At 33.6% G+C, this 18,290-nt stretch overlaps 1 protein-coding gene across 1 annotated transcript; it reads left to right on the forward strand.

Annotated features, from left to right (window-relative positions):
• Positions 1–10,735: 10,735 nt before the first annotated feature.
• LOC149385722 (nuclear transcription factor Y subunit A-4-like) lies at positions 10,736–14,707 on the forward strand. Its single transcript, XM_089625888.1, has 7 exons — positions 10,736–11,149; positions 11,751–11,797; positions 11,911–12,203; positions 12,292–12,407; positions 12,490–12,567; positions 13,325–13,498; positions 14,097–14,707. The coding sequence occupies exons 3-7, from the start codon at positions 11,924–11,926 to the stop codon at positions 14,388–14,390; spliced, it is 942 nt and encodes a 313-aa protein (XP_089482014.1). The 5' UTR covers positions 10,736–11,149; positions 11,751–11,797; positions 11,911–11,923; the 3' UTR covers positions 14,391–14,707.
• Positions 14,708–18,290: the final 3,583 nt, after the last annotated feature.

Raw genomic sequence — 18,290 nt, forward strand, 5'->3', positions numbered from 1 at the left:
TCGTTATTCATCACAAAACATCGCTAATTGTCACAAAATATTGCAAACAACTGAAAAAGACAACAACAGCTACAAAAAGAGTCGTCGTTGCTCTTTTCCAGTTTTATAAAAGAGTCGTTGTTGCTCTTTTTCGTTTTTTTTTTTTTTGCAATGGCTAGCGATGAATTTCATCATTTTCTTCAATGAGATAGTAAAAAAGAAATAAACTAATTTTTTTAAATAAGTTTTGCGTTTGTTTGTTGAAAATCATCCTAGACAGTCAGATATCATCGGAGATCTTCAAATATGTTAAAATAGAGAGTTTGAGATAAAGAGAAGTGAGAAAATTGTGTAGAGGTGTAATTTTATCAAAAAAATTAACCAAAAGTCCAATTTGAGATATTTTGAACATAAGGAGTCCATCCAAGATATTTTGCAAGTTTTTATGTTTAGAAAATTAAATTTTTCTTTTATTGAAAGATTATTGTTTTTCTAGAAAACATTTTACACACATTCTTCTAGCGTGTCTCAAGGTTTTGTCATGAAATGGTTTTACAAACAAATTGGAAATTAGTGGAAATTGTCGCACTGAAACTTTCCCAAAAATTAGATCACGGTTTGAAGATAATTTACCGAGAAATTTAATTTTCTAAAGTTCGGAGTTAATTGTGAGAAAGAAAAAAAAACCACAGAGTTAGTTAATTAATTAGATAAGCTTAATAATTATAAAATTATAACATTGAACTTTTAAGACATTTTATGAAAAATGCTACACTCTACCTTTAGTTTTCATAAATATTATGTTTACTCTCTCTCTCTCTCTCTCTCTCTCTCACACACGCGCACACACACACACGCACACACGCGCGCACGCACATAGACACACACGCGCGTGCGCACTCGCGCGACCTTCGCGCATGTCCTTCCCCTAAATAGGCATTTTCATCATCAACAAACACTTGGGGATCTCTTCTTGAATGAATTCCAGGAATAAATCAGAACTCATCAATGGAAACTTTTGTAGTAAATTGAGGCATTAGAATTCACTTGTGCCCACTCAGATTATATATACGATTTTCTTAAGTATTGTTGAAGATGATATTTATGGTTTCTCTTCAACAAGGGCAGAGCCATAAACTAAATTTAACAGGGACATAGTGTTATTATTTAAAGGCTAAAATGTCAAAATAAAGTTTTGAAAGGTAAAAATCAAATACAAAATGTTATGAGAGATTCACAAAGTTAAACTTAAAATTAGTTAAAACAATATTAAGAGATTTGTAAGTAACTAAACCACTTTAAACATGTGATTTTGGATCTAGCCTATGTTTGACAATTTTTAGGGATATAGCCAAATGGCTTATGTGGCAATAATTAAAGTCTGATTTGCCCTTATTTATTAACAAATTCGTGACTTTCTCTCTCCTATATTTTTTCAAATAATTTTTTTTTCATCAAAACTTCAAAAATTCGTATCTTTCTCATATGAACTCGAAATTGAGTGATTTCAGATCCTACAAATTCGTGGCGTCGAGATATTCAAAAATAGACTCATTGTGTTTGATGAAAAATTATGTTTAATGTATCATAGTTACGTTTCCATTTATTTTTTGATAATTTCAAAAATTTCCAGTTATTTTCATATTTAAGGTAGTAACATGATTTTACTACATCTATGGTATTAAACATGATTTTTCATCAAACACAATGGATCTATTTTTGAAGATCTCGGCGTCACGAATCCGTAGGATTTGGAATCACTCAATTTCGAGCTCACATGAGATAGATATGATTTTTTGAAGTTTTTATGTAAAAAAAAGTGTAGGAAAAAAGTAGGAGAGAGAAAGTGACGAATTTGTTAATAATAAGGGTAAATCGGACCTTAATTATTGCCACATAAGTCTGTTGGCTATTTCCCTAAAAATTGTGAAACATAGGCTAAAAACAAATTTCATAGTTTCATTTTGGCTATTTCGCTACAGTGCCCCAATATTAATTTGTTCTCAAATTTGCGTATATTTCTTAATTATAAAGCTATATATAGAGATCAATTTTAAATTTTATTCGTTAAGTTACAACCATATTAATTTCTTCTCAAATTTTATATTTCCACAAAGCTAAATTTTTATTTTATTTAAAATGGTTTATTTTATTCAATGTACGTGTGAGTAGCTCTTCAACATAAAGAAAGAGACGTGCAAAAGAGTGAATGTTCTTAATCCAAAACCCAAATCAAGAATCCTAAAGGTTAGATCTCTCACTAAACCTTCATGCATATGATGAATCGCTTTTTAAAACCCTATATGTCATTTTCAACAATATGTAACATGTGCTTTTAAAAAAAAATACATAATTGTATATAAATATACGAGGTAAATATATATACACTATATTGTAATAAATATAGAGTTGTTAAAACTATTAAAAAATGAAGAATATATTTTTTTTGTTAAGAATTAAATGTTGAGTTGAAGTTAAAATACTATCTGATGTGATAAAAACTCTATATTGAAATGTAAAAAAGCTATATTTTGGAATTTTTTTTGTTGGATGCTCCTAGCAATATATTTTTTGCCTTGATTACATTACATATACATATCATTTAATCACGCACGGATTGAAACAAAACATAACTATTATTCCTATAAGAGCAACTCCAATGCTAGAAATTGTCACCTTTAACACATCACCAGAATAATAATATTTAACTGCATCTCTCTTACACATCATTAAGTTCGAAACTTCTAACAAAATTACTCCAATGCAAGTTACTTTAAAAGTTCTCACTATAATTCTTTTATTGTCTACAATTTTTATATAATTTAGATTCATATGATAAATTTAAAAATAAATATAATATAAATAAAATCGAAGATTGCATCATAAAAATGATCAAAAAAATAGATTCATAATTTTTTTATTAAAATAAAAACCATAACATTCAAAACTTTAAGAAATTAGTCTTAATATAAGTACACATGTTTTCATGATCATTCTTTTGTTCTGGAATCATGTACGATGTGTCAACAATGAGATAATCAATATGCTGCTTCATCATTTTTTTTTCATAGTCTCTTATCGCGACCAATTTTTCCAGTGTTGCTGCTTTTATTGCTTGGGTTTCTAGGAATGTAGTTTAAGTATCATGTTTTACCTTTTCTTTTCTCTTTCTCTTGACCGCCTTCTGGCCAATCGGGCGAACCTCACATACTTCATCCTCACTCCTGTCTGGATTGGATGGCGGAGTATAAGCCCATGCTTCTGAAACTTTTGTCCTCTTTGCACATTCATGTTGAAGTGTGATCATTCCAATGATGACATCTTTAGATATATTAAGCCATTCACTTATCACAAGTATGTTCGCTTCTTAGCCCCATTTCACATTGTGTTTTCCTTTTTGCCGAGATTCACCTTGTTCGGCAAGCGTAGGTTGACGTTTTGACACAGACGTGGATGGTGGAGGTTTTATATAGACATACGGAGATTCAAGTTGTGGCGGTGGCCCAACATTTGAGTAAGGGAAAGAAGACATAAGAAACTAAAAATTTGGAGGTAGAGAATTTGGTGAATTTTATGAGAATCGAAAGTATGAAAGATTTAGAGTTTGGAAATTTATAGAGGGAGAATTTGTAGAATTTTACGAATTGAGAGAATTATGTGAATTCATTTTCTTAAGTGGAGAATGGAAAGACTTGAGAGAACTTTGATTTTGGTTTGGAGATATAGTTAGCAAAATGCTCAATTATAGAGCAGAAAAATTGAATTCCTCCGAAATTGGGAATATTGAATAAATTGGGAATATTAAAAGAAATTGAGAACATGATAAAATTAAATGTAGTTGTTATATGTAAAATTAATATAAAATAATCTTTAAAATTTGGAATAAGTAAAAAAAATTGAAAATATGATAAAATTGGTAGATAAAATGAAATAGCCAAAATGAAACTATAAAATTTGTTTTTAGCCTATGTTTCACAATTTTTAGGGAAATAACCAACAGACTTACGTGGCAATAATTAAGGTCTTATTTACCCTTATTTATTAACAAATTCGTCACTTTCTCTCTCCTACCTTTTTCCTACATTTTTTTTACATAAAAACTTCAAAAAACCATATCTATCTCATATGAACTCGAAATTGAGTGATTCCAAATCCTACGGATTCGTGACGCCGAGATCTTCAAAAATAGATCCATTGTGTTTGATGAAAAATCATGTTTAATACCATAGATGTAGAAAAATCACGTTACTACATTAAATATGGAAATAACTGGAAATTTTTTAAATTATCAAAAAAATAAACGGAAACGTAACTATGTTGCATTAAACATAATTTTTCATCAAACACAATGGGTCTATTTTTGAAGATCTCGACGCCACGAATTTGTAGATCTAAAATCACTCAATTTCGAGTTCATATGAGAAAGATACGAATTTTTGAAGTTTTGATGCAAAAAAAATTATTTGAAAAAAAATAGGAAAGAGAAAGGGACGAACTTGTTAATAAATAAGAGCAAATCAGACCTTAATTATTGCCACATAAGTCATTTGGCTATATCCCTAAAAATTGTCAAACATAAGTTAGATCCAAAATCACATGTTTAAAGTGGTCTACTTAATTACAAATCTCTAAAATTAATTTTACAACGACATATATTTATTAATAATTGATAGTTGAATGGTAGAAGATTAGTATTAATGTATGTAATTTATTTAATCATTTTTATTAATTTTTTAAAAATTTGTTTAAGATGTGGGAATTGGTGCTAGGCAAGGGGGAGTTGCCCTAAATTTCTACGTATGTCAAATGTAAAACTGAAAATGTGTGAGAGAAACAAATCAAAGAAGAGAGAGTGTAATCCACGGACTTGTTTGGCGCGTGATCCGAGTATAACAATGATTCATTTTGTTTTTTTTTTTCAATAACAAGGATTCAATTCAACGGCGGCTTAAGGGCATTTATGAGAATGAAATTAGGAGGAGTTGCAATAGCAACATCATAGCGTAAATTAAATGGTATTAAATATATATATATATATATATATATATATATATATATATTCTATATGCGTAAAATAGTATTTAGTCGTTTTTTTTTGTTTTTCTAGTTTTTTTTAGACTTACTAACCAAGCAAGTATATTGCCTTCAATCATTATATCTGTATTCTTAATGATTTTCCTCAAGATAAATTACATAGAAAATTGGTCATGGATTGCAAGGTTGCATTCCCTTGTTTACATTAACTCAAACTGTAAAGAAAGAAAGAAAAGAAAAGGAAAAGGCACGTGAAACGTGTGAATGTATATCAAATTTTATTTAGGACATAAATTTTCAATTTAAAATGGCTATTTCTTTTGTACATCAATAGGAATTTGCTTAAAATTATATTTTTGTTTCTGTACGCAGAAAATATAATTTTTCATGTTAACTTCAAAAATTGTTATGGAGTTTGTATTCATATAGGGCTTTTAATCATAATTAGTAAAAAAAATTGTGGATTTCCGTTATGAGATTCTTGGAGAGCTTAAAAAAGAAGAGATAACTTCAAGAGCATATTTAATTGTCACTTCTTTTTTAACCGCAGAAAATAAAAATCTTGTCAGTTATAAGTTTCGTTGAACATTTTTTTTTTTAATATGAAATATGAGAGCTCAAGACTAAGGATGGCAATTTGACTCGTTACCCGCGTTTCGGCCCGTTACCCGATTTATTCGGGTCGGGTAATACCCATTCTTTTTTTATAAACGGGTAATACCCGTTAAGGTTTTAACGGGTCCGGGTAAAGGTAACAGAATAGTCATCTCGTACCCGGTTATCCGGGACCCGACCCGTTAACTTTTAAATATTTAAAAAGATAATAAATTTTTATATGTTGCAATGAAGATGATAGCGATACAATGAATATGACCAAATTTACAATGAAGATAATCAATTTGCAGTGAAGACTTCTTTTGTATTTTTTATTTATTTATCAAATAATTGGCTGCATAGTATCTAAAACACTAGCAATTTGGTTTTAGCCAACCTTTCGTTAATTTCCCGTAAATAGCCATCTTGCTTACGTGGCAACTTATTAATTGAATTAGTTTTACATTTTTTGCCCTTGCGCTATTTTAATTAGGCAGTTTTTTTTTTAATTTCGAATCAAATATTGAAACCGAATAGGGAAGTTTTCAAATTTGAAATTTGAATTTTCTAGCAGATTTTGAAAGTTCTCAGCCCAATTATTGTTATGTATTTGAAAGTTTTAAGCGTTGACTTTAGGTAATTAGTTTCTATTTTCGTGGCAATTCATTATGAATAAAATCTGTAAATATATTCTTCATTTATTGATATTATTTTTTCTTCCATATATTCATAGTTTCCAGAATTTTCGTGCCCAAAATATTTCTAGAATTTTTTTTCAGTTTATTTACACGAATATACTGTAAATATGCTTTGTATTTACAATAAATATGTTGGGGAATCAAGCGCGTATCAGACACGAACAATCGCTCTGATACCACTCGTTGAAGATGATTCTCCCATATAACCATATTAATGCGGAAAAATAATTAATTACGTTGATCATAAGCTAATTAAATTATGGTTATAATTAACAAGATCTAATTATGTTTAATTAATTTAATTCACGAGAGCATATTTATCAAACAACCGATTTGAAGAAAAACGAATACTTCGGTTCAGCTACAGAACGCTCCTAAACCAATCGCGTACTCCTTGCGTCGTCTTGATGAAGGACTCAATGATGACACCTTAGTCTTCCGAAACGTAATCTCCGAGACGAATAAGAAAGATGAGTGGGCACAATCTTTATCTCACTATATGAGAAACGTGATGTTTCAAATCTCGCTCTTATTTTACTAAGAATGAAAACGAATTTCCGAGGGGGAGAGGCAGAAAATTTCGCACGGCCAAGAGGGAGAGCCACGAAATTATTAGGTAAAAAATCCTTCTTATTTTTGCCTTCTCATGAACCCCTATTTATAGTAGTAAAAAGAGATATTCATGGAACCCTTCCAGAATATATTATTTCCTTTTATTGTGTTCACACTATAGGATTTAATCTAGGCCCTTGGATCTCAACAAGTGAATCCTACTTTTTCTCTCATCCATCAGATCAATATCTATGGGATATTATTCTCTATTTAAATAGAAAATATTTTATTTAGTGAGATTATAAAAGAGAATATATTATTTCCCTTTAAATATATTCTCATATATTCTCCTAAATACTTTCCTTTAAATAAGGAGAGAATAAAAGACAATATCTTATATTAATCTCTCTCCTTTATTTAAACAACTAAAGAGAAAATATTGGTAAATACCAATATCATAAAAGTCGGATTTTAGGCATACGGCCAAGGCAAATTTGCGCAACTCCCACACCAAAATTTCCAAATCCGATTTTCATATTTTGTGCAAGGCTCAATTGCTTAAAACCCAATCAATTATTTATTTACTTGGTCCAACAACAAACAAATAATTAATAATTGATTATTTACTTGATCCAACAATAAATAAACAATTCTACCATAAATATTTATTTAATTCCGCGAATACCCGTTTTCGATAATTAATGCTGTCAATCACAATTACAGCAAGTGAGATTAATAATGATAAACATTATTATATGAAAGTTCTTATCCGCCTTTATCAGAACCGAATCGGGGACTATGGACCTAGTAACAGAAGCTTAACAAATCCGATGAAAAAGACGAAATAGTCATTTCCCTTTTTCCATCGATTCGTCTAATCTTGGTTAAATACTCCACTTTGTAAGCCAAGAATGAAATCTCCTTTAATACTAGAATTATATTTACTCATCGTGACGAGTGTCCAATGATATAGTCAGTTCGTGATCGAGATCCTCCAGGTTCAACCCGTGTCAAGAGAAGTCAATTTTTCCGTTATACTTCTCTTGATACATATCAGCCCTAAGCATTGTTGTTTCTCCAGCGAAAGATTCTTTCGAACGTTACTTACTTTGAAAGTGCTAGCAATCTATCGGTTCTGGAATCAACCATTAGGTGAGTGAACATTAACCTTCTTTCAGGAAGGCTGGATTTCGTATTTGTAAATCACTTCCCACTCGAATCATGCTCTGAGAGACTCCCAAGCATAAACTGTGATTAGGATGGATAGCCTTTTAGCGAATGAGTCAAAGAGCTCAATAACATGACTCAGTGTCCATGATCACTTCAGGATTCAGATCAAGTCTAACTGTGACCATCATAGCGGCCTCGGTTAGTGTGTCGTAACGGTCCTTAAACGACACATCTACAACCAAGACATGTCCAAGTCGTACACTGACCACAAGTATAGAATGCTCCCACATAGTGATCAGCCTTCACCTATGTGTTCCACATATATGACTTTAGATAAAACTTTCCAGGCGTATATCAGTCATCGACCTCGTTTTAGCTCACTGCCCGAACTCAGGTGCCCAGCACGTGACTCAGTTTAATACGGAGGCTATGGAAGATAGTTGTTATTGATTCTAATTGTTTAGAAATCAATCCACTAATCATATAATGCTAATACAGTAATCTTAATATCGAATTTAGTAATCATTTGTTCATTATCTTCAAGTGGGCAATATTCCCAACATAATATATTGTAAATATGCTTTGTATTTACAATGAATATACTGTAAATATGCTTCGTATTTACACGAATATACTGTAAATATGTTTTCTATTTACACGAACATACTATTAATGTGAGCAACAAAAAAAATGTTCTTCGCGTCCATGATTCCGATCGGGACCTTTGGACGCAGATCGCGGAGAGGAGGACGAAGTGAGAGGCGCCGGAGTTTTTCTCGGCGACGAGGCTGTTCTTTGTGGCAGATCACGGAGAAGGGGACGAAGTGAGAGGCGTCGTAGTTTTTCCCGGCGACGAGGTTGTTCTTAGTGGCAGATCTGCCTCTCAGCGTGGACGACGGGCGGGCCGATCGATCGAGATCAGTCCCAGGTGGTGGGAATCCAAGGAGATCCGAGAATTTCCTGGTCTTCCAATATCGAAGTACACGAAACCCACATGCACAACGCACTGAAAGGCGTACCCAGAGACCCAAGCCAGAGAGGCGTCGAGGGTTTCTCGTGGAACGTCGAGAAGAGGATGAAGAACGAGACGAGGACGAAAGCGAGGTTCCAGATCACGTCCAGGACCATGATCGGCTGCGAGTACGCGCAACTCTCTCCGCCGCCGGAGATTTGTTCTTCTCCGTTGTCTTCGTCATCGTCGTCGGCGAGGATGGCGGCGGCGAGGAGGCGGAGAGAGAAGGAGGAGGGTGTTGGTGGAGTGGTGTGGTGGCTTCGGAGGAGAGGGTGGGTTGTGGAGAGAGTAAGGAGCAACAAATTAATGAATTTTAATTTGCTTCCAGAAATAACGCGACAGTTATGATGACCAAATCTTTGTAATTATGTTTTATTATTCAGTTTAAAATGAGCGGGATATTTATTGAGGTCTGTTTGGTCTTTTAATTAGTTGTTAATTGGTGGGCGTGGCTATTTACTGGAAATTAACAAAAGGTTGGCTAAAAACAAAACCTCTATAACCAAATGGCTATTCACCTATATAACCTTTTATTTATTTTGAATTTTAATGTTCTTTATATTGTAGTAGCACTTTGATATTTTTCACATAATTTAATTATTTTTAAACTTTATATTGTTGATGGATTTTTATTTTATAAACGGATAAGCGGGTAACGGGTCCAATATTTTTAATCCGCTTACCCGGCGGGTATCTCCGTTACCCGGCCCGTCTCAAAATCCGGGTAAACGGATCCGAGTAACGGGTAAAAAATTATAACGGATACGGATAATATAATATGTGTACCCGAATTTACCTGTTGTCATCCCTACTCAATACTTCACCGTTGACACTCGATTTCGTGGATCTATCACACGATCTCTGACTTTCAATTTCACGTTACTACTAAATTATATACTCTAATTCTCATGGTAACCATTTATTTTTGGGAAATGATTTATGGCACGGGGAACGATTTTGAACGACCCACTCAGAGAACGCCACGTGTCTCCCAAAAGTGATAAGGAGACACGTGGCGTTCTCTGAGTGAGTCGTTCAAAATCGTTCCCCGTGCCGAATAGCATTCCTCTTTATTTTTAGATGATCCTCTCTCAAACCGCACACCTCATAGACAAACCAAAACATGTTTTTATAAATTTGAGACAAACTATAATAACTTTTAATTTATAGTATGTAATTTATCAAGGGATTATATAATTATGTACGTGTGTCTTTCACGGGCATTTTTGTTAATGGTTTATAAAATGACCAAACTGAAATAGTATACAATTTTAAGGACCAATGCCAACTATGAGGAGACTACTAAGTAGTACAAAAGTCGTTACGGCAAATATTCAATATTTCGGTAACTCAATACATATATAGACATATATTCGGTAACAAATTTAGGAGTGTATGTATTATAAAGTATAAAGTATAAAGTATAAAGTATAAACTATTAAAGCAGGTACGGTTCAGATGTGACGTGTATAAAAAATTGTACTATTTCAAATGGTCCTAACTCCTAACATAATAAAAAAAGAATTTATCGTCACCACCATGACATGTACTAGGCGACAAAACCAAGTTTTATTTTGTATATAGATGTCGTGTCTCAGTAAATGAGTACACCTTTTTATTTTTAGATAATTTTTTTTTAAAGACAAATATATATAAAAAAATATATATGTTTTTTCTTTTTTCTTGGAGAAGGTGGGAAGGTGGTGGCGAGGTTGATGAGTATGATGTAATAAGGGATTCCTAGTGGAGTGAGTTTTAATGCGATAATAAAGGAATCGTCTTTCTTTTTTATTTTATTTTTTTATTTTTTATTTTCTATTTATTTTTTCTGTTTAGAAGATTCAGTCTCAAACTTGACACCAAAAAGTCAAGAAGACCCTCAAATCCAAAGTGAGCAGAAAAAAGAGAGGGGCTTTGATTGAAGAAGAAGAAGAAGAAGAAGAAGAAGAAAGAAGAAGAAGAAGAAAAAGACGAAATAAAGTAGAGAAAAAAAGAAAACACATGCACAGTCCTTAACTCTTGCGACCGATTTCCATTTTTTTTTTCTTGTTTGGCTTATTACGAGTTTCTACTAGTGTTCCCGAACCGTCTCACTCTCTTTTGCTCAAAGGTCTCTCCTTTCTCTTTCGATTTTATTTTATCTTCTAATATGTATATATACATATGTTTTATGGGATTGCATGTTTGTGTATATATTTGTTTGATGTTTCTTTCTGAGTTGTTGTTGTGATTTTGACTTTATATTTGGTCTTCTATTCTAGTCTCTCTTTGTCATAAAGCCTCCTGTTCTTTCTTCTCTTTGTGTTCGTGTGATTAACAGAGAGAGAGTCTCTTCATATTAATGGCTCAGTATGAACCGTTTTTGATGTTTGAAGTGAAATTTGAGGATCGGAGGAAAATAAAAACCTGGAATTGAAACGCTGTGTTTTATTTCTTTCAAGATACTGTTTTGGTTTATGTTGTAGTTGAACCCAATTCCGGCTCAGTACTTTAGCTTTGTGATACGAAAAATTGGGGATAAAAGATTTTTCAAAAACATGGATGAACCAGTGTCAGAAAGGAGGGTATTATATTGATTTTTTCAGATTGGGTTTTTGGGTCTGATATTTGTTCCCATAAATGAATCGGGAGACAAACTCATTTCTCGGTGTCTTTTGCGAAAGCCTTAGATGGTATAGAACTAAACTCCTCAATGGTGCTTTGTGTGACAGTGATAGTGTTTCAAAAGTCGCAAATGAATGAACTAGCTAAGCTTAAGGTAAGCCATAAGCCTATCCTTTTATGTTTTGGTATTTTTTCAGCACATTCCGAAGATATATTAATTATAATAAAAAGTTTGGGGCGGCCGTAACTTTTTGATCGGGTAATCAGCTCAGAGGCGGCGATGCGGATCTCGCTTGAGAAGGAATCGAGTGTGGTCACTTTGGAATCCGAGTTCTTCGGCGGTGGTCGCTCGGGCTGGGACAATTCCAGCGATTCGTCGATACCCAAAAGCAGCGTCGTAATTAATATGGGCGCTACCGCGCACGATTCCCACAACACCAAGCTCTTGTGCTTTCAGTTCCGGGACCAGGACTCTTCTTCGACCACCCAATCCACCGGCCAATCCGACTCCGAGGTCGTTAGCATCAAAGGCACTAATAGTCTCTACGCCCAAACCTCTGGTTGGTACATTTAGCCAGTGTTCGAATTTTCATTCAAATCCCTCGAATTCGTTTCTGATTGGGCTAAGAGCTCTTGTTGCTTGATCAGGACACGACGAGAGCTCGGGGAAGTCGATGATCGTTGGTCACCAAGCCAAGCAAATCCCGTCGATGGGAGCTCAGGAATTCATGTTCGCTTCGCAACTTGATTGTGGTCAACCAATTGTGAGTTATAGCTTAATCCCGACCCTTAAATTATCTACTAACTATTGTTGACTCCCTTAACATTGTTTTGGTCATTTTTTAGGCTCATATTCCGTTCCAATACGCCGAGCCGTATTTCGGCGGTCTACTCGCCGCTGCTACGTATGGTCCACAGGCTATGGTAAGTGCTTTCGTAAAAAACCGAACTTTCTTTTAATGTTTGATCCTCTTATCTTATTAGCTTTTTGGTTCTGGAGTTTCGGAGTGGTTTCTTTGAGCATTGATGTCTTTTTCCTTCTTCTTCTCCTTGGATCCAACACCTTTGATATGTGATGGGATGAACTATTCATGTGGGCCAAAGCCGAATAGAAGTTCCCATTTCTAGGTGTTCTCATTCTTGCTCAAAAGTGTGAATATCTTTCTCGGAGAAAGCTCCAAAATAAGTTGGGCATTTCATATCTGCAAGTGGCACCACTTAGAAAAACAACTATAGCCTTTCGTGAAACTCGTGAATTCTTCATTTTACTGCGTCTCATTATTAATTCTTTTAGATCTTTTATAAGTGCGTTGGGTTTATTATTATTATTAATTATTCCTTTGCATCTCTTTACACTTGTGCTTCTCATTTTTCTTTTTAAATATTCGTAGTAGTACAAGCAAACATTTCTTATCTCCTGGCCATGGATTGAGAAAGGAAAAAAAAAAAAGCTATTGCTTTTAGAATTGATTATATGCAATAAGACGAACATATCCTCCGGGATTCTGTGTAATGCTTGCTGCAATATATAAACAAAAAGTTACGAAAAAAACCCCCCTCAAAAGTTGGTGAGATATTATACTTTATTCTTGGGTGTGGTTTCAAACAGTGCTTTCCATTTCCATTTCCATTTCCATTTCTATGGTGGATTCATGATTCCCTGTTTTCGAAACGTGTCCAGAATTATCATTCCCAGTTTGTGGGAGTGTCTCCGGCGCGGGTCCCGCTGCCACTTGGCCACCTGACAGAGGACGAGCCCATTTACGTCAACGCAAAGCAGTACGGCGCCATTCTCAGGCGAAGGCAGTCCCGTGCCAAGCTCGAAGCCCAGAACAAGCTTGTCAAAGCACGCAAGGTATTCCAAAAAAAAAAAAATTAGGTTCCGATAGTTAAATAGCTAATTGAAGCTAGTGAATTTATAAAATAGACAAAATTCACCCAAAAAAAAAAAAGTACAAGAAGCATGTTTCAATATATTTTTTGAACTAGTAAATTGCTTGTATACAGGGTCAATAATTTTATTGACAAGTGTCAAGTTTATTTTTGACAATGCAACTTCAACTATTTTGCGAAAATCTTGAAGCTTTGGCTATTCTGTTCTTTTGACCGTCCTTCCGACTTGTGGGAGGATAGTTCGGTCCTATTTTTTGAACCCCATCTGTTCCTTATCTTGTTTATATGTAAATCTGGCTTTTGCCATTATTAATAGAAAAGTTACTGTTTCCAAAAAAAAAAAAAAAACGAAGAAACTAATAGGTTTAAATAAGCACCACCATAACATAAACCAAATTTGATACCGGAATATTCGGTTTGATGACCTTGCTACTAATTCTTCTTGTCCAATGATGAAACCCTTGGAAAAAAAGAGTAAGAATCTAAATATAGCTGCTAGTTTTTATGTATTTTTGTCCTGAAATGTTACGTTGTTGTTGTGTTTGAATGAACGGTCACAGCCGTATCTCCACGAGTCTCGGCACCTCCACGCCCTGAAGAGGGCCCGCGGGTCCGGCGGTCGCTTTCTCACTGCAAAGGAGATGCGAGGCTCCAAAGACGGGTCGGGCCAATCGGAGAACAACAACAACAACAAGACGAAAGAGGGGTCTTCGACCACCTCTTGCTCCGAAGTGACAGGTGGCGGCGGCTCGAACGGCGACGTGTTTCGCCAGCGAGAGTTTGGGTTCTCGGGCTACGCCGCCACCGGCCACATGCACCACCAAAACCACCACCACGTCTCGGCTCGTCAGTGAGAGAGAGAGAGAGACACGTGGCAGTTTCTTTCCGACCGAATGACTGGTCGGCTTTGAGTTCCGTTTGGGAAGTCATCCTTGGCTCTTTACTTTTTCAGTGTTGTTGATTATGCTTTTTACTTTTTCCTCTCAAGGTAAAACTTTGATGATGTCTATTTTATGTGTCTCAGCTTTGTTCTCAACTTTCAGAAAAATTTCACATTTGTTGTACTACTTCCGTACTTTGGCAGTTTGTGGCATTTGTATTTCGATCTTTTCAAAGTGTATTTGGATCAACACAACACAAAAGAACAGGTTAAACAGTGTTGTTATGATGATGGGTTTGGACTTTGTGATTTTTTTTTTTTTTTTTTTTTTTTTTTTTTTTTTTTTTTAACTGGCATGAATATAACTTGTTTTATTAGTAGACAAAAGCTATCCATGAAAACCCAAAACCTCTCAAGTAGTTGTGGTCTTTTTTCTTTCATGAAAAATATAACCTTTGTTTGATGGGGTTGAATTATCATGGTCGTTGCAATTTTTTTTTTTTTAATTTAATAATTGTTGTTGAATGCTCAACTCATTGCACTTTGAGGTTGGTCAAGAACTCGCTATAATCTTTGTCGACTCACACAGCCTAGTTCTCTAGTGGGTGGGTGGGTGTGTTGGCATACATGTATTTCTGCTAAAACGTTTTGTTTTATTTTCTATTATTATTGCATTAACTTTAATATGTTGGAGCTACATTCCCGGGCTGCTTTTTTAATATGAACTGCTGGTTGGTAATCTGGTTTCATCAATGCTGACCAGTTTATAAATCACTTATAAATTTGATATATGTTTCAAACTTGTCACATCCTTTATTTGAATTGATATTCGAGGGGAAGGAACCGTCCAAAATTTCTATTTTTCAGAAATTAGTCAAACCAAAATATAATTAATCTATACCTGGATTCAATTACGGAGTATATATGGTGATATTTTTTTAGTCCAAAATCAACTAAGAGTGGTTGTATGTGTGATTAATAATGTAATGTAGGAGAGCATAATGAGACATGTAGACATTGCATGTAGCATTTTTTTTATAAAAAAATTATTTAATTTTTTGTTTTTGTAGTTTAGTATTTTTCAAATTGAAAATAATAATTTTTCTCAATATTTATAATTTTTTTAAAAAGTTAGTTACTATTTTGGACTTTATTTCATTTATATGTAAAACAATTATTTATGAATTGAAAAAGCGCTAGAGGTTAAATAATTTGTAACACTGATTATTTTAGGAATGTTCACTTTTAAAACTGGTAATTTTTTTTTTTCATGAAAAATTGAATTATAATTAAGATAGTAGCCCAATAAAATATGAGAAAGTCAACCAAAAAAATAGTAGTGTAAGTTATGAGAGGTCTTGGGTTTGAACCCGCAGAAATGTATGTCAATATAGTATTTATCTTAAATTATGTAATTTTGATCAATAGTGTAATTTGTGTTTTGTATTGATATGATCAATAATGTCGAGTTTCTCAAAAACAGAAAAAAAGAATACAAACTAAAAAAAATATATATGAGAAGGTCAACAAAGACGTATTAACGTAATAATACATTATTAATTTACTTATATATATATATATATATATATATATATATATATAATGTGTGTATATAGTAAAAGTTACTTTTATTCAATGAAGTTTAGGTATAGGTTTATATTTGCTTGTTACGTTGACACCCACTGCAGTAATTTAAATAAGTCTAACAAGGACTGTATTCAATGCATTAACCAATAAAATGATTTCCAATTATAAGACTTTTATTTAAAAAGATGTCCATTTGCTTTAAATCCTTTTTTTGTTTGTGAGAAAAAAAAAATCCATTTTTGGGAACTTGTAATACAAATTAAATCGTCATAGGCCTGTCAAATCGAAAGCAGAGGCTAAACCAGGGATGCATAAAGAAACTCAACCCTAATTGCAGATTATAGTTGCATTAGGTTTGGCGGTTGGGGATCCATATTTTTTATCAAGAGGGGACATCTTTAATTTAAATTTTGTTAAGAATTTTTTTTTGAGGGACATGTAAGATAATAAGTCATTTTATGAGAAATTGTCCTATTTGTCATCAATTTTATAATTTTTTCCTATTTTCCACCAAAAGACTAATTTTTCCCAAAATGCCACCGAGATGTCAACATTGTTGACATCTATGTCAACAATGTTGACGTTTCATAGTGAAGCGCAAAAATAGATGTCAACATTGTTGACATAGATAGTGACATTTTGAGAAAAATTAGTCTTTTGGTGGAAAGTGGGAAAAAATTATAAAATTGGTGGTAAATGGGGCAATTTCTCTTAAAACTAACGTGCCTAAACTATTATTTATTTGTAGGAAAAATTATACAAAGTAATCAAATATTAAGACTAAAAAGTTTTTCAATAAAATAGTCGCATTTACGTTGTTAAAAACTTTTTTTTTGATACATTAAAAAAAAAGCATAAAAAGTTATTAACCATGTTGAGCTCGGTTTGAAAGGGTTAGGGCCGGGCAAAGTAAAAATATAGCTCACATTTGTTTGCCAGTAATTTAATATGTAGTTCATGTTAAATTTAATTCAAATTTGTTTGGATGTAGATTTAGCTTTATATATCTTAAACTAGTTTTAAACATGAGTAGTCCATAATAACTTCTTTCACATTTTTTTTTGTATTCTCACTAGCGAAGCAAATTTTATTCAATTTTGTGGTCTCCTGCATATCTCTCCTCCTCATGGAAGCAATGATCGGACCCCCAAGAGTTTTTCCTCGTCGACGAGGATGAAATTGCTAACCTCTACAATTCCTCGATCATGGAAGGAAAAGAAATGACGTGGCATGCTCTCGTGGGAAAGGTTTTATACCCTAAGCCAATTTGGTTCTTCTTCTTCAATGATATGTTCCACAATCTATAGAACGCACGGTAGGCAACTTCGACATTATCAAAACATCTCATGATATCTCATCTTCTAATTTTTGCGACCCATGATTCTTAAACAACTCGTGATTCTGAAAGAGTTATGTCGCTTTAATAATTCTCCCATGATTCATATAGACGTCGCATACAATCGGGGATACACCAATTACAAGTTCATCTTCGTAAAAGTCTGAGTCCAAATTGACTAATTTTCTTTATTTGCAATAACTCTAGACACCGAAACTTTTGGTAAGCTAAATGGATCACATTAATGATCATAGATTACTAATAAAAATATCTTTTGGATGTTTCATTAGGGTTTAAATTTGCTCTAACACTCGACATCCCATAATACGAGTCTTGAAGATAAGACTTGTCTACGCTGGAGAGGCATGTCGGGTTAGTTTCAAATGAGAAGCTTCGTTTCACTTGTGGGATCATAACATATATATTGAAAAAATACTCTTTTGCTCAACTACTACCAGCCTCTCCAACTACTAAATCTTTCAACTTGTTCTTTTTTATTTGATTTTTATTGTGAAACTATTCGAAGTTGTAAACGTCTGAGCTTGAAAATACACTTTATTTTAACAAGCTTTTTTCTTACACTTTTTATTTTGGAGCTTCCACGCAAAATAAATCACTAATATAAACAAAGAAAATCCTCGACTGCGAAGCCTTTTGGCCTAATCCTTTTAATTGGCTCTACTTTTGGAGCTCCCACCAGTGTTCTCTGATCAGACCACCAATGGAGGACATCTTTACGAGAGCCATCAATATTTAGCTTCAAGCCATAATTAGGAAGAGTCCAACAAAGTCATTGAAACCGTTTTGGGAAGGTCGAGTCATAGAGAAACTACACATATCGTGCTCCTATTAACCTTAATTTGTCAAGTTTTCATAAACAATTTACCGTAATAAGAAGATGTGGTATACCCGCTTTTTTACACACACATGCTCAAATTTTTCTTTACAAAA

Source organism: Urtica dioica, chromosome 9 (assembly GCF_054948205.1).
Source record: "Urtica dioica subsp. dioica isolate 48M chromosome 9, U.dioica_male_clone48M_v1_H2, whole genome shotgun sequence".
NCBI lineage: Eukaryota > Viridiplantae > Streptophyta > Magnoliopsida > Rosales > Urticaceae > Urtica > Urtica dioica.

What these genes read in the sequence shown, in the direction of transcription:
- LOC149385722 (XM_089625888.1), top strand. Translation starts at nt 11,924, where the DNA reads ATGCGGATCTCGCTTGAGAAGGAATCGAGTGTGGTCACTTTGGAATCC. An exon ending in TTGATTGTGGTCAACCAATT is followed by an intron (nt 12,408 to 12,489) that starts GTGAGTTATAGC and finishes GTCATTTTTTAG; the next exon opens with GCTCATATTCCGTTCCAATA. An exon ending in AGCTTGTCAAAGCACGCAAG is followed by an intron (nt 13,499 to 14,096) that starts GTATTCCAAAAA and finishes GAACGGTCACAG; the next exon opens with CCGTATCTCCACGAGTCTCG.